Source organism: Eucyclogobius newberryi, unplaced genomic scaffold (assembly GCF_026437365.1).
Source record: "Eucyclogobius newberryi isolate DKJ021-1_F unplaced genomic scaffold, fEucNew1.0.hap1 SCAF_5, whole genome shotgun sequence".
NCBI lineage: Eukaryota > Metazoa > Chordata > Actinopteri > Gobiiformes > Gobiidae > Eucyclogobius > Eucyclogobius newberryi.
The window spans coordinates 31,831,190-31,856,858 of NW_027316167.1; the positions used below are offsets into that span (position 1 = coordinate 31,831,190).

Sequence of the window (25,669 nt, forward strand, 5' to 3'; positions counted from 1 at the left end):
ATCACTCTCTGATTGTGTTTGGTTTGGATTCACGAGATTAAAGACCCTTTGAAATGCAACGTCATCACAATGTTCAAACGTCCAGACTGGAGGCAATTGTGTAATAGCCTGATACATTTTCAATAATTAACTGACATTAAAGTGAAAAGCTAACGATTTTAAGTCTTGATAACGACAAAATAAGCAACGATTTAGAATATTCAGGGTCAGAAATGTCAGTTTGTTTGCTTTTCTTGCCTCAAAATGAGATGCGAACTTCACTAAAGGTATAATATATTCGGTTGATGCAATTAAAAACATTTCTGGAAGTATTTGTCCAGTAAAAGTCAAAAACTCATGAATATTCATATATTTTTTGATGGGGGGGAAAATCATAAGAAGGTGGGTCTTCTGGGACCAGCCTGTACCAGGCTTTACCTTCCAGGACATCCTAATATGGTCATGAGATAAGACCCTTGACCCAGACAGAAGACGGAGCAAGAATGTAGTGTGTGTGTGTGTGTGTGTGTGTGTGTGTGTGTGTGTGTGTGTGTGTGTGTGTGTGTGTGTGTGTGTGTGTGTGTGTGTGTGTGTGTGTGTGTGTGTGTGTGTGTGTGTGTGTGTGTGTGTGTGTGTGTGTGTGTGTGTGTGTGTGTGTGTGTGTGTGTGTGTGTGTGTGTGTGTGTGTGTGTGTGTGTGTGTGTGTGTGTGTGTGTGTGTGTGTGTGTGTGTGTGTGTGTGTGTGTGTGTGTGTGTGTGTGTGTGTGTGTGTGTGTGTGTGTGTGTGTGTGTGTGTGTGTGTGTGTGTGTGTGTGTGTGTGTGTGTGTGTGTGTGTGTGTGTGTGTCCAGTATACATAACAATGAAAGGTTTATTAATGCATTACAATATTCAGTGTTTATTAATTACAACGGTCTTTAAACCAAAAGTGCTTTTCTTTTGCCAAAACCACTCTGGTTTCCATATTCAATGATCATTTTCTGCTAATCACTTTCTCTATTGTCGGTGTAATCCCTCATTTGTCCAGGCGTGTTCCATAGTAGAAAAAGCTTCAGTTGTAGTCATCTGGACTCAGTTTGAAAAAGTAGACGTTTCGACTCTCATCCAAGAGTCATTGTCAATAACAGAATTTAGGTCGAGAACTCCGAGCCAGGGTCTCACTAAGACAAAGAGGTTTTAACAGCCCATTAAGATTCTGAATAGGTTAGCTCGGTAGATACAAGGGGGAGTTTCTGTTGAAACAAACAACTCTTTCTACTTCAGGAAGGCTCCTCCCAATGGGCGGGTCTTACCACAGAACAGTATTAATATCGGAGTTCTCGATCTAAATTCTTTTATTGACAATGACTCTTGGATGAGAGTCGAAACGTCTACTTTTTCAAACTGAGTCCAGATGACTACAACTGAAGCTTTTTCCACTTTCTCTATTGAAAATCACATTATATTCCACTTCAGTTTGGCCTCCATTCTGGAAATTAGAACGTATTTGTTTAAAAAAGTTCAAAGGGTCTTTACAATATTCATATCTTGAAAACCAATGAGGTATAAAAGGAATGGCCTGGATTACCATGAAGTGCATATGACAAGGTTTTATTTGTTTGAATGTATCACAGTGGCAGTTTGTGTTGAAAAGAAATGTCCAAAATGACAGGAAGTGACGCCCGTCGTCACGGAAACTTCATCCAAAATGCAGGAACAATTTGTGTGCAGGGAACATATTTGTCTCGCAGTTTAAACAAAATAAAGATGTTATTAATTTGACTCTAATCATAACTATCGTTCAAGTCACATCATGGTTGCTAGGTAACAGTAATGGAATCATCAATACCTTTTGCTGCGTTCATCTGGTCCTAAGGTTCAGAGATGAGTCCAGGTCACAACTTCTTTGCATTTATGTGATAAAATATTACTATTTTATACTTTGTAGTACTTAATTAAGTTAAATTAAGAGCAACAGATTTATGTAAAAAGACCAAAGGTTTTCTTATCATTGAACATCAGACAGTAAACTCTTAAAGTCAAAGGGCACAAATGTTTAAGATAAATGAACAAATCAGCTGAATTTGGTCCGTCTCCACAGAAGGCCACGTCAGCTTTTGACCCGACTTCTTTTCTCGACTTGTTCTTGTGCCTTTTTCACATGTTCCGAGTTCCAGAGGAGCACATGAACACAACAAAACTGTCACATTTCTTGTAAAGCCTTAAATATAGTCATGATGACTAGGTTTGAGTAAAACCTGGAGTTTAACCTGCCACATGCACTTCCACATTTGGGATTTATTTTGACGTTTTATTAAACTGTGCACATTCTAGAAAAGCAGTTCAATTCTTTATGTGCAGTGATTTCAGACACAACGTTTTGTATTATTCCAAATCCAGGTGTTTCTCCCATCTGTTCCTCTCTCTCTCCATTCTGTGGTCTGATTGGTCGGTGCGCAGACAAGCAGTTAGACCGTGCCAGCCCATTGGTGGACGGTGGGCAGGTAGGTGGGCTCAGAGAAGCCTTTTAGTGGAAAGTTTGGCATGGACGTGCTCAGCATGGCATGGCCCCCACGTGATGTCATTAACACCTCCCTCCTCCAACACTGTGACTCTAACCGAGAGACTGAGGGGCCCCGCCGCCGGCCCCAAGCGCGACTGTCACAGCCTGTTCACAGAGTAGCACAATGTTTGGTCAGTGGAATATCTCAGCAGTTTATCTTTTCATTCATTTTAGGCAGACAACTTTGTTTCGGCCGTGTGCCATTTGTAGAAACTTGTCTTCTTCTTCTGCGTCTCTGGGGCTGGACCGTGGGACAGCATTCTAAACAGGGACTCCCAGACTTCCCACACCCCAGACACTTCCTCCAGCTCCTCCTGAGGTGTCCCCAAGGCCTCGTCTTGGTGGGACATGCCCAGAACACCTCCCCAGATGAGGCATCCAGGATGCTCCAGAACAGATCTCCTCAGCTTCTCCTTTCCATATGGAGGAGCAGCGGCTCTACTCCGAGCTCCGCCAGTGTGACCGAGCTCACCCTCTTTGAGCACCCAGCCACCCTGCGGAGGAAACTCATTTTGACTGCTTGTATCTTTCCTTTCAAATCATTACCAGAAGCTCATGACCATAGTCATTGTCTGTTCTGTGGATCTGGAGAAGGCTTTCGACCGTGTCCCTCGGGGTGTCATTTGGGGGGTGCTCCAGGAGTACGGGGTCCGGGGCCCTTTGCTCAGGGCTGTCCGGTCCCTGTATGACCGGAGCAGGACCTGTGTTCATTGCCGGCAGTAAGTCAGACCTGTTCCCAGTGCATGTTGGACTCCGCCAGGGCTGCCCTTTGTCACCGGTTCTGTTCATAATTTTTATGGACAGAATTTCTAGGCGCAGTCAGGGGTCGGAGGGTGTGGTCAGGGGTCAGAGGGTGTGGTCAGGGGTCAGAGGGTGTGGTCAGGGGTCGGAGGGTGTGGTCAGGGGTCGGAGGGTGTGGTCAGGGGTCGGAGGGTGTGGTCAGGGGTCAGAGGGTGTGGTCAGGGGTCGGAGGGTGTGGTCAGGGGTCGGAGGGTGTGGTCAGGGGTCGGAGGGTGTGGTCAGGGGTCGGAGGGTGTCCGGTTTGGGGACCACAGGATCTCATCTCTGCTGTTTGCAGACGATGTTGTCCTGATGGCTCCATCAAACCCGGACCTGCAACATGCACTGGGACGGTTTGCAGCCGAGTGTGAAGCGGCTGGGATGAGAATCAGCACCTCCAAATCCGAGGCCATGGTTCTCGACCGGAAAAAGGTGGCTTGCCCTCTCCAGGTGGTGGGGTGTCCTTGCCCCAAGTGGAGGAGTTCAAGTATCTCGGGGTCTTGTTCACGAGTGAGGGAAGGATGGAGCGTGAGATCGACATGCGGATGCAGCCGCTGCATTGAACTGAAGGAGCCGAGTCTGTCCCTCACCTGTGGTCATGAGGAAGTTGTCTGTCTAAAAGAAATAAAGATAGAACTGAGGTCAAAATGAATGTTACGACAGGGTTATCTCCGTCACCGTTCATGCACATTTCATTCACTATTAAGGCATTTCTCATCTTTAATTAAGCTTAACGAACTTTAACATCAACTAAACCTGGTTTAATAGTTTTAAATTCATATATTTATTGTTTCCTTTCCTTTGGTAAATAACAAAGTAAAGCATAGGCAGAGTACTCTTACAAATCCATTTTTATTTTTTATAAAACAAAAGTGGTAGAATAGCTACTGAATAGTGCATTTGAGTAGAAGTGGAAGATCTATGGAAACATTTGTAATATTGGAATTGCTCTTTTGGATATTCAAATTTTAGAATATAGAGTTATTGTCTATAATTACAACTTTAAAAAAATTAAAAATACCTGGTGCAAGTATGGATATAAAGTGGTTCATCACAGGTTTTGTGCCTAACTTAACTATCTGATGTAGTAAAGCGTAATATAAGTATAGTTCAAAACTCTGGTGTTCTAAATGTTAAAGTGTCACTGACCAAACGTCTGAACAGGTGATGAATGAGTCAGAGATGAATGAATGGATTTTGTGGCTCACTTTTCACTTTTACTCCCGTCTCCGCTTTGTGTCTGCTGTGCTGACCAGCAAAGGATTGTGGGAAATCTAACATTGTGTTCACTAAAACTGATGGAAATGTATGGAACTGTTGTTTAGCAACAGCTTTTATCTGCTTTGCTTTTATGAAATATTTGATGGTGATTTTGATTGAGATTTTTAGATTTAAATGACTAAATTTATCATATATTTGTGTTTTCACGACACAATTCTCTCGGTTCAATTTCAATACACTAAAATACTTTTATGTTACTTTGTATTGCAGTCTGTATTGTACTGCTTGTACAATATATTTATTCAGATTTTGATTCGATTGCAGCCCCAAGATATTTTGATTTTGAGTCCACAATCAATCAAATTGATTTTTTTACTTTTCATTTCTCAGCAAAGCTTACATTTTATTCTTTTCAAGATTTATTCTCTTCAATATCAAGTATTTTTTAAATGTGTTATTTTTTTGGAACTGGTTTTATTGTTTTGGGTTTAGTCAAATCAAATTGAGTACTTATTATTTATATATCTATATCTATATCGAGATCTAGATCGAGAGAGATATCATTTTGTGTTTGTGCAACACTTTGAAAACAGCTTTTTATAAATTGTGCTACTCTGGGGGGAAAAAGCAACTTATCTAAGATTAATCTCTTTGACTTGAAATTAGAACAAAACTGACTTGTTCCATTGACAAATCACATTATTCTCAAAATGACTTAAATACTAAATAATTCAATCGCGGCTTAACTAGTCCTTTTTTAAGATGGATTTTTGTTCCAGTGTATATAAATAAAGTGGGTTTGGATTTGAATTCTAGTTGTCAATGTTTATTTATTCTGAATTAAATTCAAACAACAGTTGCATATATTTCCATTAAGTGTATATGACCCATAAACACTTTAATGAATGTCTTTCCTTTTTCTTCGCAGGACGATTGAAAGTGACAGCCTGAAGAGTCCTGGGTCGGCTCTGTCGTCACGGGAAACGTGGCGCAGACGAAGGCGCTAAAGGACTTTATTAAAATTTAACGGTGCCGTTTTTGAGCAAAGAAAACAAATAAAAACATTAATCGCAATTACGGACGACGAGCCGCTTGATGGACCGGCTCGTTTCCATTTGTGACTCGTCTTTTCAGTATATGCTTTCCGATCACAGTATTCCTTTTATTTTACTTGTACAGCCGCACTTTAAACTAGATAATGTTCTAACCCAAAAAGTGGTTGATTCATTTATTATAATATATGCATTGTATTTATGTGTTTTGATGCTTTAATTTTCATTTGGAATCGGACTGGTGAGTGCAGCGTTTTTCTGGACTTGAAATTATGATTTTATTTTATTTTTCTTTACTTTTTACCCTAAACTTGCCCAAATTCACTTGTAGTTTAGTCTTTGTCTAAACCCAGTTGTGTTTGTTGTGCAAATGGAAGCGCCCTGGACAATGGAGCTCTACAGTGCCACCCAAGGTTTCAGAAGGAAATGTCTTCTTTTTTCCCCATAAACATAAAAAAATGTGTTAAAATAGTTGAAATCTTGTCTGAGGTTAATCCTTCTGGACTAGTTGAATCTGCAATTATGAAATTCTTAAATATCGGTAAAGTTAGATTTTTGTTTTAAAGTCAAACATTCCAACTTAAAATGACATTGTGATTTATATAGAACAAAATACATTGGAATTTGATGTTCATAATGTCTTTTAATATCAGAATATAATTATCTACAAACAATTCACCCTTTACAGCTCGGCAGATTCAGACTTAATGTTTATGTAACTGCAATTTGTTAAAAGTAGTGCAGCACAACTTTTGGGCAAAATATCTAAGCTTTGTCTGATTTAGGATTTGATAATGGGATTCTGTTAAAGTTGACGCACTAAAAGCGTCCTGGAAATTGGACATAAAGACTGAAATGAACTGAGAATCTCATGTATTTAGTTTGTACAGGTCTAAACTACAGGGATTTAACGCAGAATAAAATGGCATATTTTGTTTGTGGAGGAAATTGTGCTCCTTCAAATGGCCCATTCAAATTGCAATTTCTATTAATTAAATTTGGATGTATCCCGCAGCCCTGGTTAAAAGTATCACGATATATATTACCGTGTCGAGTCCTAACAGCTGATTAGCCTCCTAACTATTAATTTACTTTTTGAGCTGTCTACGGGGGAAAAATGTAATTACCAGATGTGGGTTCCATTGAGCTAAGTTGGATTTGAGCAATACCAGGAAATGCTTTTCTAATTCTGCCCGAGAAGAGCATTTTTCTGACTTTGAATCATCATTTTTGTCTTTCGGTCTCTCTCTAAACTCCCTTTTCCTTGGAGGAGTGTGCTGTGTGCCGTAGAAAATGTGCTTGATTTCAAAATGCGAAAAGCTGCTTCTTGTTGTGGAACTGATTATTGGTCCGTCTTCTCGCTCTGTGTCCGTCGCTTTCTACGGTCTGTTTTTTTTATTATTTTTAATAAACATCAAAAACTTGCCACGTTTTTCATTTGTGAGTTTGTACATTTATCTTTTATGGCTGGAAATTAGATCATTAATAATGCTTAACTGAATAGAGGGATCCAAAGGTTTCATCGGTTTCATCACAATTCATTGTTCTGGGTAAACGCAAAAGATTAATCTCTAAGAGGATCCCATGATCGATGGTGTCAAAAGCAGCACTCAGATTTAAAGACATTAGTACTGCTCCAGATTGAAGCGACACGTGTGGTGCGAACAAACTGTTCAGCACAGACTTTAGAAATCTGGTGGGTAACGCATCGAGGCAGCATGTAAATGAACTCAGTCTGGTGATGATGAGCTGAACAGTTTTGTCAGTTACAGGTGAGTTTGCTCTAACATTTAACAATTCACTAAAAACACTACAAACCACCAAACGCCTAAATATCCTTAGTATTGCACGATATATTCCACATATCCAATTGACCGAACACTTTAATTTGTCTCGATTTCCCTCCAGGACAAACGGCTTCAATTAAAATGCCCATGTGCCCCAGATCTAGAAATGGGATAAAACAGACACATTACTTGCTGAACCCACGACGGCGCCGCCCTCTGCAACGCTGTCGACTGCACCCCGGATGGCAATCTCAGCCACCAGACCAAAGAACTGTCAGCAACGCCTTAAGCACCCCCCTGCCACAGACCAGAAACTGGCTAGAACTCTAGATTCTAAATTTGATGTGACCACTGTTGTGGAATATCTGCAAACAATTACCCAAAAAAAAGATGAAGCAGAACAGTTTGTCTTTCTTAAATGGTGGCTCTTTATTCACTCGTGCACAGTAAATACCCACTGTCCCTAACAAAGGTTCCTGTCCCTACCCCAGAACAAAATGACCATACACATGCTTTTAAAGGCAGTGGCATGAACTGCCACGTACGCACATCATCATCATCAAATCGCTCAAAAAGAGATAAACCAAAACATCACGGATGTAAGTAAGTACATTTTATTTGTAGAGCACCTTTCACAGACAAGTCACAAAGTGCTTCACAAAACACAGAAAACGATTCAAACTTACAGTGAACAATACATATACAACAATATACAGTAAAATCAAGTAGTTTTTACTCGGCCATTGTTTTATTTGCACTAAACAACTGACGATTTGAGCCATCTCCTCTAGAGGTCAATCGAAGATATTTACACACATAATCAAGTCCTGACGCACTAAATGGCCTGATACAAAAAACAAGACCGATATGAATTGCCTGAAACAACGTCGGAATGACATGACATGACCTATTTTCTCCATTACGATGCTAATGGGAGAACGGCTGATGGGAGAACCTTTAATCAGAGAGACTTTGATCGCAGACAGTTGATCTGAGAACTCGAATCTGAGATCGCTAATCGCAGAAGTGGAGGAGTCTCAAATATTTTGTGTTTAATAAATACTGTGTCTTCAGTGGGATCGAATGGTCCTGAGGGGAGTGTGGACCTAATGCAGTTGAGAAGGATCACCTGTGGAAACCTGGAGTGATCAATGATGTGCTGACAGTGTTTTTCAATGACCTGTATTAAGTTCGACCCATATTTGTCTCCAAAATCATCTATCATCAGCAGAACGGGCACTGGAGGTTTCTGCTCTGCATACCCACACTTCAGGAGCATGACCACCTGCTCTGCCACAGTCTCCGGCTCATTGTCTATGTTGTTTTTGAGCACAGCACAGCGGTAGGTTTCTCTGAGATACCACAGAATTTGTTTGGCCAGAGTGGTGCCACCACATCCTGGTTCATGTTTGATTTTCAGGAGGACACAGGCCTTTCTCCTTGAGTAAAGTTCTGGGATGAATGTGTTAACTATGTACCAAAACTGTTCACTTTTTATGAACATATTAGAGCGAGATTGCTCAGCGAAATAAAAATTCTCCCAGGTCACCGGTCTCCCTTGGTAAAAGTTCTGTTCGATGGAGTCTTTGTCCTCACACTGGTTCACACACAGCACATCCAGAGTAGTTAACCTGTCCTCAACTTCCTTTTCAAGGACCACTCTGCTCCCTCCTGCACCCGGGAGGAACCTGGTGCTTCGGCGCTTCTCTGGCAGAAGACTGAAGATGGTGCCGTTGACCTCAGCACCACTGAGCTCATAGATGCATCGGTCTGAGATGTCCACTTTACAGCCAGCATCTACCAAGCGACTCCAAGACAGAAATGCATGTTTATTGTGACAAATAAAAAGCATCTGCCTTGTATTTTTGAGCTCCTTATAAAATCTAAAGAAGATTTCAGAAAGGAGATTATTTTCTTTAGGTGGAACTAGAAAAATCACAAGAACGTTGTTTCGGAAAACATCCCTGCATAAGGAAGGGATTGCTGTTGGGCTAATAGCTGCGTTGACATGGGCCCACATCGATTTGACTGAGCGTCTTTTTGTTCTACTTCGGAAATAATTGAGGACACAAAAAAGGTGGGGTTTTTTTGGTAAAGAAATGTTTTTTATGTGAAATTGTTCAGTTTCAGCTAATGTGTAGTTAAATCCCCACACGACTGATGGTTTGAGCTCAAGAAAGAAATCTTTTGGATCAGAGGAATTGGACACTATGAGGTTGTAGTTGTAGTAAGACCTGTCCAAAGATCCGGATCCTCCAGTTATCATCCAGCCCAGTTTAAAGCCTTGCTTGTGGCTTTTTTCCATGCTTCGGTTCTTCTCTTCTGCTTGTTTCCTGAGTTCTGATAGATTGTTCACATTGTTGACATACTGCTGGTAGTTTTGGTTTTTTTTGTCAGATGTGTCTGGAGCCAGTAGGTTTCTGCTGCTGCTGCCTTCTCGAACAAAGAACTGCTTTGTTTTACTTTTGTGGAAAGGGGAAGTGTGGAAGAGTTCGGTTTTACACATTGTATCATGAGGAACTACATCCACCTCAATCACAAACTTTCCAGTTGGGGTCAAATCCTTGTTGAGAACTTCTATAAATCGAGGACGTTTGATGCATTTTTGAACTATGTGTTGGTGCTTTGAAAAACGGTCTTTAATGGCAGTCATTAAGGCTTGATCGTAAGATTCTTTCTCGTTGCTGTCAACTGGAGCGCCACATATTTTTCCATGTGGTTTGTCTAGTATTCCAAAATGTATCGTGCCGTTAGTGCGACGGTTCAAACAGGCAGCTGCAAAGCGGATTACTTCAGTTTGAAACTTTTCCATTTTTGTTCCGTCTGTTGTATTTATAAATGATTTGAATTCATGACAAAATTCAATAAGATCTGCCGCGCCAGATTCTGCAACACTTAGAATGTCGCCCTCAATGTAACGGTCAGAGACAGGAAAGGGGTCACATAGTTTGGCTTCTCGCATGCCATTTTTTGCATGAATGATGACTTCAGCAGGTCCAAATTTCAGTCCCATTTGAATCAATAACCTATGTAGACGTTTCAGGCTCGTCCCAGTGATGTTCTGGTTGAAGAGTATTTCAGCAGACTCTGGGTCGACTCCTCTGAGTTTCAGAGCCCAGTCTCTAACCTGCTCTTTGCTCCAGTCTTCCATGCCTTGAGAGGAGATCAGGCCTTCAAGTCTGTGGAAAACAAAGATGTATTTAGGCCAAAAAAAATGTGTTTGTTTTCTTTTCTCAGAAGTGAGCGCTTCACATTGAAGTGACCTTATTGGTATGCAGATAGAATTGAATTAAATAGTTATCTAGAAATTACCGTTCTGTTGCCCGCTCTGTTGCGGTGGAACTCGCGGGATGCGGGAGACGGAGGCGGGGCTCCGGCTTCTCCGTGGCTCCTATGAATCAAATCAAATCAATTTATTTTTGTAAGGCCCAAAATCACAACAACAGTTGCCTCTGAGGGCCACAGGGAGAAATGAATCAACAATGTCTGTGGTGGCGATGGAGTCAGACAATGTCTGTGGTGGCGAGGGACGATGTCCCAGGGTCCTCTGTCCTTAGACTCTCCTTCTCGGCCAGGAAAAACTACAAAAAAAACCTCTTTGGGAAAAAAGCGTAGAAACCTGGAGGAGTTCCAGTGAAGGAGAGATCCGACTCTCACAGACGGACAGACGGACACGAGGAGACTGGAGCTGGACCCACTCTTCAGGCAGATGAGGGACCGACTGAGGCGAACTGGACCCACTCTTCAGGCAGATGAGGGACCGACTGAGGCGAACTGGACCCACTCTTCAGGCAGATGAGGGACCGACTGAGGCGAGCTGGACCCACTCTTCAGGCAGATGAGGGACCGACTGAGGCGAACTGGACCCACTCTTCAGGCAGATGAGGGACCGACTGAGTCGAGCTGGACCCACTCTTCAGGCAGATGAGGGACCGTCTGAGTCGAGTTGGACCCACTCTTCAGGCAGATGAGGGACCGACTGAGGCGAGCTGGACCCACTCTTCAGGCAGATGAGGGACCGACTGAGGCGAACTGGACCCACTCTTCAGGCAGATGAGGGACCGACTGAGTCGAGCTGGACCCACTCTTCAGGCAGATGAGGGACCGTCTGAGTCGAACTGGACCCACTCTTCAGGCAGATGAGGGACCGTCTGAGTCGAACTGGACCCACTCTTCAGGCAGATGAGGGACCGACTGAGGCGAACTGGACCCACTCTTCAGGCAGATGAGGGACCGTCGGAGGCGAACTGGACCCACTCTTCAGGCAGATGAGGGACCGACTGAGGCGAGCTGGACCCACTCTTCAGGCAGATGAGGGACCGACTGAGTCGAGCTGGACCCACTCCTCAGGCAGATGAGGGACCGTCCACACAGGGCAGGGACCACTTCACCAGGAGAGGGACATCTGGGTCCACAGGTCCTCAGGAGTGAGAGAAAGAAAAAGAAGGCGGTGAACAGTTTGCAAGTGGAATCAAAAAATAAATATTGTTTGATAGCATAAGTAGTCAGAAGAAGAGGATAGTGCTCAAGCTGTCATACTTCCCCCAGCATAGTTACTCCTAGGGCAGCGTAGCTAAAGCTGTGGGTTTATGTTTCTGTTCCTAACTAGTCTGACCATAAGCGATTTCGAAGAGGAACGTTTTAAGCCTGGACTTAAATGAAGAGACTGTGTCAGCATATTTAACATGGGTCGGGAGCTGATTCCATAACACAGGAGCTTGGAAGCTAAACGCTCTACCTCCTACAGTACTTTTAGAGACTCTTGGGACCACCAGAAGGCCAGCATTTTGAGAGCTTTGTTTGGATGATATGGTTCTATAGCATCTTTGAGGTAGGATGGGGCCATGTCATTTATGGCTTTGTAGGTCAAGAGTAGAATTTTGAATTTGATTCTAGACTCGACGGGGAGCCAGTGAAGAGACTTCAGCACCGGCGTAATGTGCTCTCTTCTTTTAGTTCCTGTTAGTAATCTTGCTGCTGCATTTTGAACCAGTTGAAAGCTTTTTATGGAGCTTTTAGGACACGCTGTGAGCAGGAGTTACAGTAGTCTAATCTAGACGTTACAAATGCATGGATAAGTTTTTCGGCATCACTTTTAGGCAGGATTCTTCTGATTTTGGCTTTTGTTGCGCAAATGGAAATAAGCTGTTTTACAAGCTTGATTTATATGAGCTTTAAATGAGAGCTCCTGGTCAAATAAGACTCCAAGGTTTCTTACAGTAGAACTGGAGGCAACACTGACATTGTCCAGTGTGACTATCTGCTCAGATAGAGCGTCTCGTAGATGCTTAGGGCCAAGCACAATGACCTCGGTTTTTTCAGGGTTAAGAAGCAGGTAGTTTAGTGTCATCCAGGTTTTTATCTCCTTCACACAAGCACTAAGTCTGTCTACTTGATCGCTCTGATCAGGTTTCATTGATAAATACAGCTGAGTGTCATCTGCATAGCAGTGGAAGTTAATGCCATGCTTTCTGATAATGTTGCCTAATGGCAGCATATAAAGAGTAAACAGAATTGGACCGAGTACCGAACCCTGTGGCACACCGTAAATTACTTTAGAGCAAGGTGAGGAGCTCTGGTTTACATTAACAAATTGGAACCTATCAGATAGATAGGATTTAAACCAGCTGAGGGCTGTTCCTCCAACACCTACATCACATTCTAACCTCTGCAGTAGAATGTTGTGGTCGATGGTGTCAAACGCTGCGCTGAGGTCCAACAGAACCAGGATTGAGACCAGTCCATCGTCAGCGGCTAATAACAAATCATTTGTGACTTTAACTAGTGCAGTTTCAGTGCTGTGGTGGGCTCTGAACCCTGACTGGAAAACTTCAAATAAGTTATTGTCCTGCAGGTGGCGACAAAGCTGTTTTACTACAACTTTTTCAAGGATTTTAGAGACGAAGGGAAGATTTGAAATAGGTCTGTAGTTTACCAATAGGTCGGGATCTAGATTAGGCTTTTTCAGAAGAGGTTTAATGACTGCATGTTTGAAGGACTGTGGAACATAGCCACTTTCGAGTGAAGTATTTATTATATTAAGAATACGGTCTATAATTAGGGGAAGAATGTCTTTGAGGAGTCTGCTTGGAATGGGGTCTAGGACACAAGTTGAGCTTTTAGAGGACATAATGGCTGAAGTTATCTCTGCTTGATCAACAGCTGTGAACCTTTCTAAGTTTACAGGTGGATTTATATGGGACGTTAGATTTACAGCTTGGGCTAGTTCAGGGCTAATAGCGGGGGTAATTTCATCTAATTTATCTCTGATTGTTTTTATTTTATTGTTAAAAAATAGGAGGAAATCATCAGAGCTAAGTGTAGCTGGGATTGAGGGCTCTACTGCACTGTGACAGTTTGTTAGCCTAGCTACAGTGCTGAAAAGGAATTTAGTGTTACTTTTGTTGACTTCTATTAGATTTGAATAATATCTGGTTTGGGCCTTACGCAGAGCCTGCTTATAGGACAGCAGGCAACTTTTCCATGCTTTTAGGGATTCTTCGGTGCGAGAGCGACGAAATAATCCCTCTAACTTTCTAACTCTTTGTTTATGTGAACGCAGTTCTTGGTTGTACCATGGGGAGGCGCGCTTTGGCCTAATGACCTTCTGTTTTAACGGCGCGACAACGTCAAGAGCAGACTTCAGAGAATTCATGGTCAAGTCGACAAATTGATCACTTAAACTGGGACTAAAGCTGTTCTCAGCAGGATCACATGACATGTCACTGAATATTGGCTCTATTATTTCTTTGAATTTTGAGATAGATTTTTCAGATATTGTCCTTTTCATTGTAACTTTATTTTGTGGGACTGGATGATCTTTAAGAATAAACTGAAAGGTAATAAGGAAATGGTCTGACAATATAGGGTTTTGAGGGAGGACAATGAGGTCACTAATCTCTGTTCCATACGTTAGGACAAGATCCAGAGTGTTCTTGTGAGTGTGAGTCGGTTTATTTACATTCTGAGTGAAACCAATGCTGTCTAACAAGGCGCTGAAGGCATTACTGAGAGCGTCATCACTCATGTTCACGTGGATATTAAAGTCTCCAACTATAACTATTTAGGCTAACACTAAGTTTGATATAAAGTCAGAAAACTCTGTTAAAAACTCTGAATAGGGACCAGGGGGTCGGTAGATAACTATGAACAAAACTCCTTTTTGGTTTTTCATATTTGGACATGTGATCGACAGCATAAGGCTTTCAAATGAGTGAAATGCATTGTTAGTTTTAGGGCTCATAAGTAGGCTTGAGTGGGAGATCACTGCCACACCACCACCTCGGCCTGTGCTCCTGGCAGTCTGAAAGTTAACATGGGTGGGTGGGGTGGACTCATTTAGTCTGACGTAGTCGTCTTGTTGAAGACACGTTTCAGTTAGAGCTAGAAGATCTATATTATAGTCACTAATTAATTCATTAACTAAGAGCGATTTGGAGGAAATTGCTCTAATGTTTAGCAGTCCACATTTTACGTGTTTATTCATTTGTATATTTGTGTCATTTGTGATTGTTATTTTCCTTAAGTTATTTGGTCTGACGCCTGAAATATTTTTTCTGAGATGTGACTTTTTGGCATTATTTGTACGAGGGACACGAGGGACACACACAGTCTCTATCTGTCTTGAATCTGAACACTTCACATGTAACAGAACGGGCGAGAGTTCGGCGACAGAGGAGCGTCTTGAACTGCTGCTCTGCACCTGCCCCTGGGGCTCATCCCTGGATGGTCACTTAACACGACTGAGACTATCGGTCAAGTTCCGAACTAATAGGGATGTACCCTCCGAAGTCGGATGGATGCCATCCCTGCGTATGAGCCCGGGCTTTCCCCAAAACGCACTCCAGTTATCAATAAAGACAACGTTGTTTTGAGGGCACCATCTGGATAACCAGTTGTTGAATGCTGAGAGACGGCTGTACAATTCAGCATTGATCCGATTGGGCAGGGGACCAGAAAATATTACAGTGTCCGACATCGACTTCGCTAGGTCACACACCGCGGCTACTTGGACTTTGAGCACCTCTGATTGTCTCCGACGGGCGTCGTTACCGCCTGCGTGAACCACGACTCGCCGGAAACGGGTCCTACTCTGCTTTAAGATCCTAAGGTTTCCTTCGATGTCACCCATTCTGGCCCCCGGGTAACACCTAACGCTAGCAGCTGGCAGCTTCACGTCTCTGACAATAGAACTCCCGATTACAAGAGTTTCTCTCGTGTGTTCAGCGGGCGTGTGATCGCTGAGGGGAGAAAACCTATTATAGACGTGAAGCTCACGGCGCTCTGAGGTTCGGCGTTTAGCGCCTTGTCCCCTCCGAACTGTCACAAATTGGTCCTTATTCTGTTCCTGGTCTAGTCCCGGCTGCAAGGGAGACGCTGAGGGGCTGAGCTCGGCCTTACTGCTACTGCTAATGCTAATGCTACGCCCTGTAGCGCGATCCGGTAGCCCTCGCGCTAAAACCGAACTATAACTGGACTTAAGCTCCTCTAAACAGCGGATCCGCGCTTCTAACTCCGTAACCCTGGCCTCCAAAACTACCACTACACTGCACTTCACGCACCTATCATCAGAGAAGGAGCCAGGGTTCTGACTCGACATATGACAGCTCAAACAGGTAAAGGTAGATCCAGCCATGACGCTAGCGGCTAGGCTACGCTAGGCTAGTTCAGGCTGGAGCTAGAGAGTGAGGAGGGCTTTTTAATCCACGAAATACAGAAAAATGAGCGGTTTGAGGCTCCGGATTGAGGAATGAGCAAACACAGGATTGTTTGGTTTTGTAGTTTCCACAAATGTTTCCAATCATTGCGATCACAGGCAACGTAACACCGCTCTGTGACCAGTCCTGGCTTCCCCGAGTTGATCTGGCGCTGTACTCACACCACGTTTGTGAGAGATGTTTGCTCATAAAATTATTATATGATTATATTCCACAAATAAAGCGGGCCTATAACTTCACGCCGCTGTCATGGCTGCCACGCTGCCCAAATAGAGCATCTCGCACAAACATAGATGCGCCCGTAGGTAGAATGAAACCTATCAAAAGTGCGGCAATTTTTATATCTTACGATTCCCACAGATGATTTTTTTCCCGCAGCTTTTGGATTCTCCAGGCTGAGAAATAGATTTTCAAAGTTAGGGGCCAGGGGGGCCCCCTATCTAAAAAAGTTAGGGGCCCCCAGCAATTTCAGGGGTCCACAAGCGCGCGGGGCATCGCGGTGTCATAAGAACAAGATACATTTGTTGTTTTGAACCTTGTTATTAGCATGTAAAACAATTGAAAGTACTTTTATCTGTTATTTGATATGAAGAGCACAAATACTGAATCATATAAACCAGAGATCATGATCTTTCAATACTGTTTGATTTAATATAATAATGTTTTTTGGATACAAAATAAATACTGTTTGACACAAGGAGATCTTATATTTTCTGGAGCAGGAATAAATTAAATCACAGTCTACAAGATAACCTGAGTACTAGGGCTGCAACGATTATTCGAGTTAGTCGAATAATTCGATTACAAAAAAGCTTCGATTATTATTTTATTGCTTCGATGCTTCGTTTATTTTTTATATTTAATTAAAAACACGTGAATCTGTGGCGCGCGGAGCGCGCGGAACGACTTGTGGCGCATTTGTTTCCTGCGGAGCTTCTTCCTGAAGCAGCTGAAGCACAACAGAGAGGGTTGGCACTAGGTCATATGGTTGGCACTAGGTCATATGGTTGGCACTAGGTCATATGGTTGGCACTAGGTCATATGGTTGGCACTAGGTCATATGATTGGCACTAGGTCATATGGTTGGCACTAGGTCATATGATTGGCACTAGGTCATATGGTTGGCACTAGGTCATATAGGGAATTGGACTGGTGGAAGTGACGACATGGTGAGGACGACATGGTGAGGACGACATGGTGAGGACGACATGGTGAGGACGACATGGCGGGAGCCGGGCGGAAGTAAACAGGTGGTCGACCGTAGTAAACATGGCGAACGGTCCCGCTAATTCTGCTGATCCATCAATAATTTTCACTCTTGGGTCCAAACCTGAAGTTTACGCTGCATTTGATGTGAACAAGGACCAAACAATGAGTTCCTGGCGGTGTTGTCTTGCTGAGAAACAATTTAAATGGGCGCGCACTGAATGTAAAACAAAGAATTGTGAAAATGTAAATCACATGGGTCTGGGTTTAACCCTAAACCCTAACCCCTGACTCTAATCTTAACCCTTAACCCTAACCCTAACCTTAACCTTAACCTTAACCCTAACTTTAACCTTAACCCTTAACCTTAACTTTAACCCTAACTCTAACCTTAACCCTAACTCTAACCTTAACCCTTAACTCTAACCTTAAACCTTAACTTTAACCCTAACTCTAACCTTAACCCTAACTCTAACCTTAACCCTTAACTCTAACCTTAAACCTTAACTTTAACCCTAACTCTAACCTTAACCCTTAACCTTAACTTTAACCCTAACTCTAACTCTAACCTTAACCCTTAACCCTAACTTTAACCCTAACTCTAACCTTAACCCTTAACCCTAACTTTAACCCTAACTCTAACCTTAACCCTTAACGCTAACCTTAACCCTTAACTCTAACCTTAACCCTTAACTCTAACCTTAACCCTTAACCTTAACTTTAACCCTAACTCTAACCTTAACCCTTAAACTCTAACCTTAACCCTTAACTCTAACCTTAACCCATAACCTTAACCCTAACTCTAACCTTAACCCTTAACTCTAACCTTAACCCTTAACCCTAACCTTAACCCTTAACTCTAACCTTAACCCTTAACTCTAACCTTAACCCATAACCTTAACCCTAACTCTAACCTTAACCCTTAACTCTAACCTTAACCCTTAACCCTAACCTTAACCCTTAACTCTAACCTTAACCCTTAACTCTAACCTTAACCCTTAACCCTAACTCTAACCCTAACCCTAACCTTAACCCTTAACCCTAACTTTAACCCTAACCTTAACCCTAACCTTAACCCTTAACCCTAACTTTAACCCTAACCCTAACCTTAACCCTTAACTGTAACCTTATCCCTTAACCCTTAACCCCATAAACCTAACCCTAAGCTTTAGGTTTACTTCGTTTGATTAAAACTAGTTTATACCATGACTTTGTATTAGCAAAAGTGTAGCTAACTCATCCCAAAACAAACTAGACTGCAAAAAAATGTTAAACTCGAGATAATAAAGCTACACATAAGAATCGAACCCACGAACGCTTGGCACTAACCATCGGGTCAGCGAGTCTGCTATACCACCAGGTACAGCAAACCGGTGTAGGACAATGGTGAACCGCAAAGTATACACACAATAAGAATAATGAACATGAATGAACTTGTTCAATAAATGCAAATCTGATTATAACTACAAATGATAAATTGATTTTAGCCAGTTTTAGTTGAGTTTTAAAGCTACAATGTGGGAGTCCATTATTAAAGAGTTTGAGTCTGTACTGTTCCATTATTATTATCATCATTAATAGAATCAGAAAATGTATTGCCATTGTCAAAGAACAGAATTCACAAACAGTGGAACTTGCTTTGGTGATTCAGTGCAACATAAAAATATTAACAATGATAAAACAACCTGTATAAGTCAAATAGAACAAACTGAATAAGATAAGATATTCCTTTATTGTCCACACATGAGGAAATTGTGTTGTTGCAACACAGTAGATACAGAGGAAAAGGACAGAAAACTTATAGGAAGTTTAAAAAACACTCTTAATAGATTGATCTTAAAAGAAGAACTCTTATAAACAAAAACTCCTATAGACAGAACCTCTCACACCTTAATAAGGAATGGAGGAGGAAAATAAGGATAAAGATAAAATAAAAACAGCGTAAGACAAAATAATACTAATAATAATGGTGAAAATATAGCCGCAAGCGGCAATGATCGGCCCTCGCTACGCCGCCGCCACGCCGCAAGAGGAGGGGGCGCTAACGCGCCCCTATTGTCCTTTTATTACGCCTACTGCTGAATCTGTGACGCTGTCACATCTTCTCCCCTTTGTTTTACCATCAAAAAGCAATTTTATTTTGAATTCTTGGCAAAATGTGCAGCTTTGCCGCACAGACACCGTGACTCTTTGAATGAAAATGTGGATAACTTTTGATGGTCCTGAAGATGAGTCTCACCAAATTTCAGGTTAATAGGGCTGACGCCCTGGGAGGAGTTTGTGAAAGTCTAAAGTGTAAACATGTTCTGGCGATTTCCCCATTGGAATAACATGAAAGGTTTCGGTCATCGTTACGGCAACGCCATAACAATTATGACATGGGTCTCATTGACTTTTTTGATGGGGATGCTAAAATTGAGTTGTGTGTCAAATTTCATATAATTTCGCAAAACTAAACATTTAACCTCCATATAAAATCTGTAGGGGGCGCTGTGGCGCCAAATGAATTTATTTCACTTCAAGTAGGTTTAGGGCAAAGAGTTTAACAACTGATTCTAATTTGACGCAATTCGGACTTTATCTGCGCAAACGGCAGAAATTTTAAATATGGGAGATTTCTGAAATTCTAGCTACAGTTTGCGGCTTCGCCGCACCGAGACCGTGAGAGCAAATTTGTGTGTGTGTGTGTGTGTGTTTAGTGTTTTATTTTAGATGATAATTAGCATGTAAACCTGGCATCTGAGCTAAAGGCTAACTGACTTTAAGTTGATATTTCAGATCTTGTGTGCTTCTGGTAAGAATCTTTTACATGTTAAGCTTGGATTATACTTCCCACATGTCAATTCCGTACTGAAATGGGACAGATGCCGTGCAAAGAGGCGGGGCGGTGAATATATTTGTGCATTTAGTTTAGTGGCTTTGAAACTATTCTAAGTTTGGTTCATAACAACCATATGCAGTCAATTGCTAGTATACATTCCAAGTTCAAGACCTGCCACTGCTCCTCTGCCTGTGCTGTAGAGGCCAGTTTCTCAGTGTACTCAGTGTACTCTTTGTGCAAGTCACATTGACATGTGTTACATGACTGTGTTTGGAAGGGCATTTTGCGAGTAAAATGTGTCATTGTTTTTTGGTAAGAATGGAAAAGCCAGAAAAAACTTTTTGTGAATTCCAGTTCTCTGTATCTATTTGACTGTTTATGTCATGATGTCTTCACAACAGTGTATTCTCCTGCTACATGATCAAAGTCCCTCTTATAAAAATGTGTTTGTAATATGTTTTGGACTTAGCATGCATTCTCACTTGCACACAAAACACAACATAATTAGCAGGCACCAAACCAGGACTTGAACCCGAGGGAACTAAGTCTAAGTCAGTAATAAACTGGGCTCAAACTAGAAGCTAACATGACATATGTCTTTGAACAAACAAATACCACCGTAAAGCCCGGGCCTAACCCATGTTGCAGTAAATCATAAGAAAGAAATGTGAAAGTAAATAATTGCTTTATTGTGAGTGAACAAATGCAGGGTGTAGCAGTAACAGGTTTACTGGAACTGCCGAAGTATGCCATTTTGTTTTACTGTCGCTCATGTGACCGATGTGGGTGAAGTAACGCTTGTCGACACCTGGTAAAGCAACAAATATACTCAGACCCACTAATTATGTTGACAAAACAACTTTAGAAACAGTAAAATCTAAAAACAAAAAACACTACATTATTGCAAATTTATTAGTAACACATCAATCAAATTCAAATTATTCTTTAAAGCCATAAGTGTAAACTAGGACATAACAGGCATATTCATTTCTTAAAGAGCAGCAGACACTGATGATTTGGATCACAATCAATTCAAATCATAAGTAATCATCCTAAGTGTGTAGAAAAAAAAATACATGTATTTTTTGTCCATACCGCCCAGTCTACCGGGAACAGAAGGGAGTTTTGGAATATAGAGAGAAACAAATATTCTCTTTTCTGCATGTTCCTCTGTTGTCTTGGTGCAATACTTTCTGTCCATATAACTGCTGTAAAGAAGAGTGTTATTTTTTATTAAGAATGTAAGAAAGTTATCTGTTTTTTATTATTATATTTCTGTGCCTAATCTGTTTCCGTCCCTAATCTGTGTTGCAACAGTGGAATTTCCCCCATTGTGGGACAAATATAGGTTATCTTATCTTATCTTTTCGTATCTTATCTTCAAACTTAAATGAGAAAAAGTCAAAAGATGTGTTCGCTTTCGGAACAGAGAAGTTTATACAACAAGTGAAAGCGAGTGCACGGCTGAAGCTGTGCACATGAGGGGGTTTTACCAATTGCTTCTATTTTGCCTTTTATACAAGCAAAAAGGATTTACAAATGTTGCATGGAAGTTGTTGGTCTCTTTTGGCTTTCAAACAGTTTTTCAACTTCTCACTGACTTAGCACGGCCAGGGACGGTCATCTATGTCAACACTAAAAGTTCAAAATGGCTGAGAAACATGATTACTATTAGAAGGCCTACTACTACAGCACACTCGGACAGAACATGTTTCACTTCAGTTTCTTAGAATGCATTATGTTTGACCTGAATGCTAATCATTGACCCGCTGCACCAAAGCCAAATTCACATTTTAAAACATGTGACTTTTGTACAATGGAATTCGTTCTCATATAAATATCAATCTGGTTTCTGCAAACAACATTCTACAAAACAGCATTGCTAAAAGTGTCCAGTGACATTATGATGATATAAAATGCCCTGTTCTGGTTCTGTTGGATCTGTCTTCAGCCTTTGACACTGTCGACCACCACATACTGTTAAAAAGATTGAGAGACCTGATTGGACTATCAGGGTCAGTTCTTCGTTGGTTTTCGTCATACGTATTTATCCGGTCGGTGTTTTAGTGTTGCTGCAAATCAAATAATGTCTGAGTCAGATAATTTGTAGTGTGGACTTCTGTTTGGAGGCTGCCCTATTTTTGCTTTATATAATCCCCCTGGGAAAGATTGCTAAAGATTTTAGTGATGTCTCCTACCACCTGTTCGCTGACAATATTCATCTATAAAACAGGGTCAAAGTCCGGAATTTTGTTTTGCTAGTCCAAGCTAAAAGTCCAGTCTTGTCCTTCCTGCGTGGCATTTCACCCAGGTCCACACCCTGGGCTTTTCTGTTCCACACGCCCTCATTGTGTTGTGAGAATACTGTGTACTCTGAGTGTTATTTATTAATAATTCCTAGCAATAGTTTCGTCATCAACAATGTCTGAAGCCAATAAAAAGAAACCTGTGGGGCCTTTCCACTGTGACCGTGTGATGGAAGGTGTGTTGTTTTTATTTTTCACCTGCTCTCACAATATCTAAAACCGTCCATTTATCTTTTATTAAAGTTAATTATGGCTGCACAACAAATCAAAATTGCAATAATGGCTAAAGCAATAGTCAAAAATATATTGCATGTTCATTTTTGGTTCAATAAAACTGAAATGATAGTACTGTATTAAAATATTAACTACATGGCATATTGCAGTATTATCCAATATTCTGCAGCCCTAATTTTAATGGACTACCATTTTATGAAGTTATTGAATCAGTGTGAGTGTAATTAGTTAATAGATAGTAGTCTGTTCATGTTGTTTTAAAGTACCACCACATTTTCTTTTTGATTGACAGTCCAGGTCATCTTCAAACTAAAACTGATAAAGGCGCAGATCAATCCAAGTTATAAGAGAAGCGTGACACGAAGGCAGCTTTAATAATAACCTCTGAGGCGTGACAGACGGCAACAATGGTGACATGGCAACTAAGCTGGTATTAGAGCATGAAGAAGCCACACAAACTGGTCTGGCCTATCAAACTCAACATTTACAGTAAATCGACAAGAACCTCTGACGGTAACTGCTTTAGAATGTGTGTGTGCATGCGCGCGCGCGTGTTTGTTTGTTTGTTTGTTTGTTTGTTTGTTTGTTTGTTTGTCTTTTTCATCATCTGTATGTTGTATTTGACGGGACACACAGTTTCTCTCATAAATATCAAGATCTGTGTTATGGTTTTAACTTTCTATTTCCGTGGAATTATGCAGGTGACTCCCCACCTCCAGGAAGTCACATACTGTGCCTTTAAGCAATCATTAGTGCATTACAGATAATAATAATAATAAAAATAAATATAGCCGCAAGCGGCAATGATCGGCCCTCGCCACGCCGCCGCCACACCGCCGCCACGCCGCAAGAGGAGGGGGCGCTAACGCGCCCCAATTGTCCTTTTATTACGCCTACTGCTGAATCTGTGACGCTGTCACATCTTCTCCCCTTTGTTTTACCATCAAAAAGCTATTTTATTTTGAATTCTTGGCAAAATGTGCAGCTTTGCCGCACAGACACCGTGACTCTTTGAATGAAAATGTGGATAACTTTTGATGGTCCTGAAGATGAGTCTCACCAAATTTCAGGTTAATAGGGCTGACGCCCTGAGGGGGAGGAGTTTGTGAAAGTCTAAAGTGTAAACATGTTCTGGCGATTTCCCCATTGGAATAACATGAAAGGTTTCGGTCATCGTTACGGCAACGCCATAACAATTATGACATGGGTCTCATTGACTTTTTTGATGGGGATGCTAAAATTGAGTTGTGTGTCAAATTTCATATAATTTCGCAAAACTAAACATTTAACCTCCATATAAAATCTGTAGGGGGCGCTGTGGCGCCAAATGAATTTATTTCACTTCAAGTAGGTTTAGGGCAAAGAGTTTAACAACTGATTCTAATTTGACGCAATTCGGACTTTATCTGCGCAAACGGCAGAAATTTTAAATATAGGAGATTTCTGAAATTCTAGCTACAGTTTGCGGCTTCGCCGCACCGAGACCGTGAGAGGTATCAATGTAATTTGGATAACTTTTGATGTCCCACTCCTCAGTAGCATTTTCACCAAATTTCAGCTTTTTAGGGCCAACGCCCTGGGAGGAGTTCGTAAAAGTACGACGTTTGGAAAAACTCCGAAGTCATGTTTAGCCATTTTTGAAGCAATATGGCCGACATTTGGTTCGGGGGACGGCGTTGCCGTAATAATATTTTTTACTTCTCTTGTCACCATCTACCTCTGCGCCAAATTTCATGATTCTACGATCAGATTTTTTTTGGGTCATTTCCCATCTCTCAATGCATTTTTGGTACATTTGGTGGCGCTGACGCGCCATTTTTTTTTTATTTTAGAAAAGGGAAATAGCCAGAATGTAGAGAGGCACGATTTTTAGAGGTGTGCAAATTTTTGTGACTTTTCGTCAATGTTCACTGGGTGAAAAATAGGGGGGTTGGTCCCGAGAAGAAGAAGAAGAAAGAAAGAAAGAAAGAATAATATTCCGATGCGAAAACAATGTTTCCCATTTTTCAAATATCATAAACTATACATTTTCGGAAAGCGCTCGCGCTTTCCTACCTCATGGTGTGGGTCCCTGGTCACTGACGGGTACTTTCGATAATTTTGAGTGGGCTCCGCCCACTTTGTGTTTTTGGCCCTCTATACAGTAATAATGTTCAATTTTTGCATTACATGCTTATATGCACGGAACATGCAAGAGATGGGGAACGTATTCGTGAGCTACTTAGCGCAAATGAGTGCTTTATATGGGGATGACGACCGCGAAGCGGTCGTCATCCCAATGTAAAGTGCTCGTTTAGTGCGAACTTTTGCACGGGCTTCGCCCGTTTACAACGGTAATGTTCCATTTTCCTACAACTAATTAGTATGCACGGGGCGTGCATGAGTGGAGGAGTGCGTTAGTGAGTGTTTGGAAGTGGGCGAGCGCTTCGCGCTCGATTTCGTGCGCACTACGTGCGCACTTTCGCAGCCGTGCTTCGCACGGCCTTACGAGATTAATAGGCCTCTCGCCAGCTTGTGGCGCTCGGGCCTAATAAACACTCTTTTTACATCAGTTATATGCACATGAATGTGACATTATTGCGTTAAATACTGAATATCTCAGTATTTAACAAGACTTTGTTTCCATGGCTACGCAGTCTTCTGTACTTCACTAACTGCACCGTTCAGCTCCATCGTATGACTGAGAGAAACAGAACATGTCACAGCTTTAGATTTATACAAGTCATAGAACATACACTTCATATGTTTTAGATTATACAAGTCACATAACACACACTTCATATGTTTTAGATTATACAAGTCATATAACATACACTTCATATGTATTAGATTTATACAAGTCATATAACATACACTTCATATGTTTGTCCTGAAGCTGCTTCACAGACACATGTGACACAGCAGTGGCTCTTTTGAAGAACAATTATCATTTAGTTTTTTTTGGTCATAACAAAACAGACATTTTATAAATTCAAAGTACTGATTCTACACTGTTTACTTTTAGTCGAGGCACAAGTTATTATTA

At 41.6% G+C, this 25,669-nt stretch overlaps 2 protein-coding genes across 4 annotated transcripts in view; one reads left to right on the forward strand and one right to left on the reverse strand.

The window, feature by feature from the left end:
• The window catches only part of kifc3 (kinesin family member C3), a 50,550-nt gene extending 43,551 nt beyond the window's left edge, over positions 1-6,999 (forward strand). For all 3 annotated transcript variants that reach the window (XM_072464685.1, XM_072464686.1, XM_072464687.1), the window contains 2 exons: positions 2,358-2,461; positions 5,450-6,999. In XM_072464685.1, the coding sequence (XP_072320786.1) occupies positions 2,358-2,461; positions 5,450-5,458 (113 nt within the window). In that variant the 3' untranslated portion in view covers positions 5,459-6,999. The remainder of the gene's footprint in view (positions 1-2,357; positions 2,462-5,449) is intronic.
• Positions 7,000-7,788: 789 nt separating this feature from the next.
• LOC140381161 (sterile alpha motif domain-containing protein 9-like) lies at positions 7,789-11,692 on the reverse strand. The gene is made up of 2 exons (XM_072465182.1): positions 10,673-11,692; positions 7,789-10,539 (listed from the first exon to the last, which is right to left on the reverse strand). Exon 2 carries the CDS (start codon positions 10,509-10,511, stop codon positions 8,322-8,324), a length of 2,190 nt encoding a protein of 729 aa, XP_072321283.1. The 5' UTR covers positions 10,512-10,539; positions 10,673-11,692; the 3' UTR covers positions 7,789-8,321.
• Between the last annotated feature and the right edge of the window lie 13,977 nt (positions 11,693-25,669).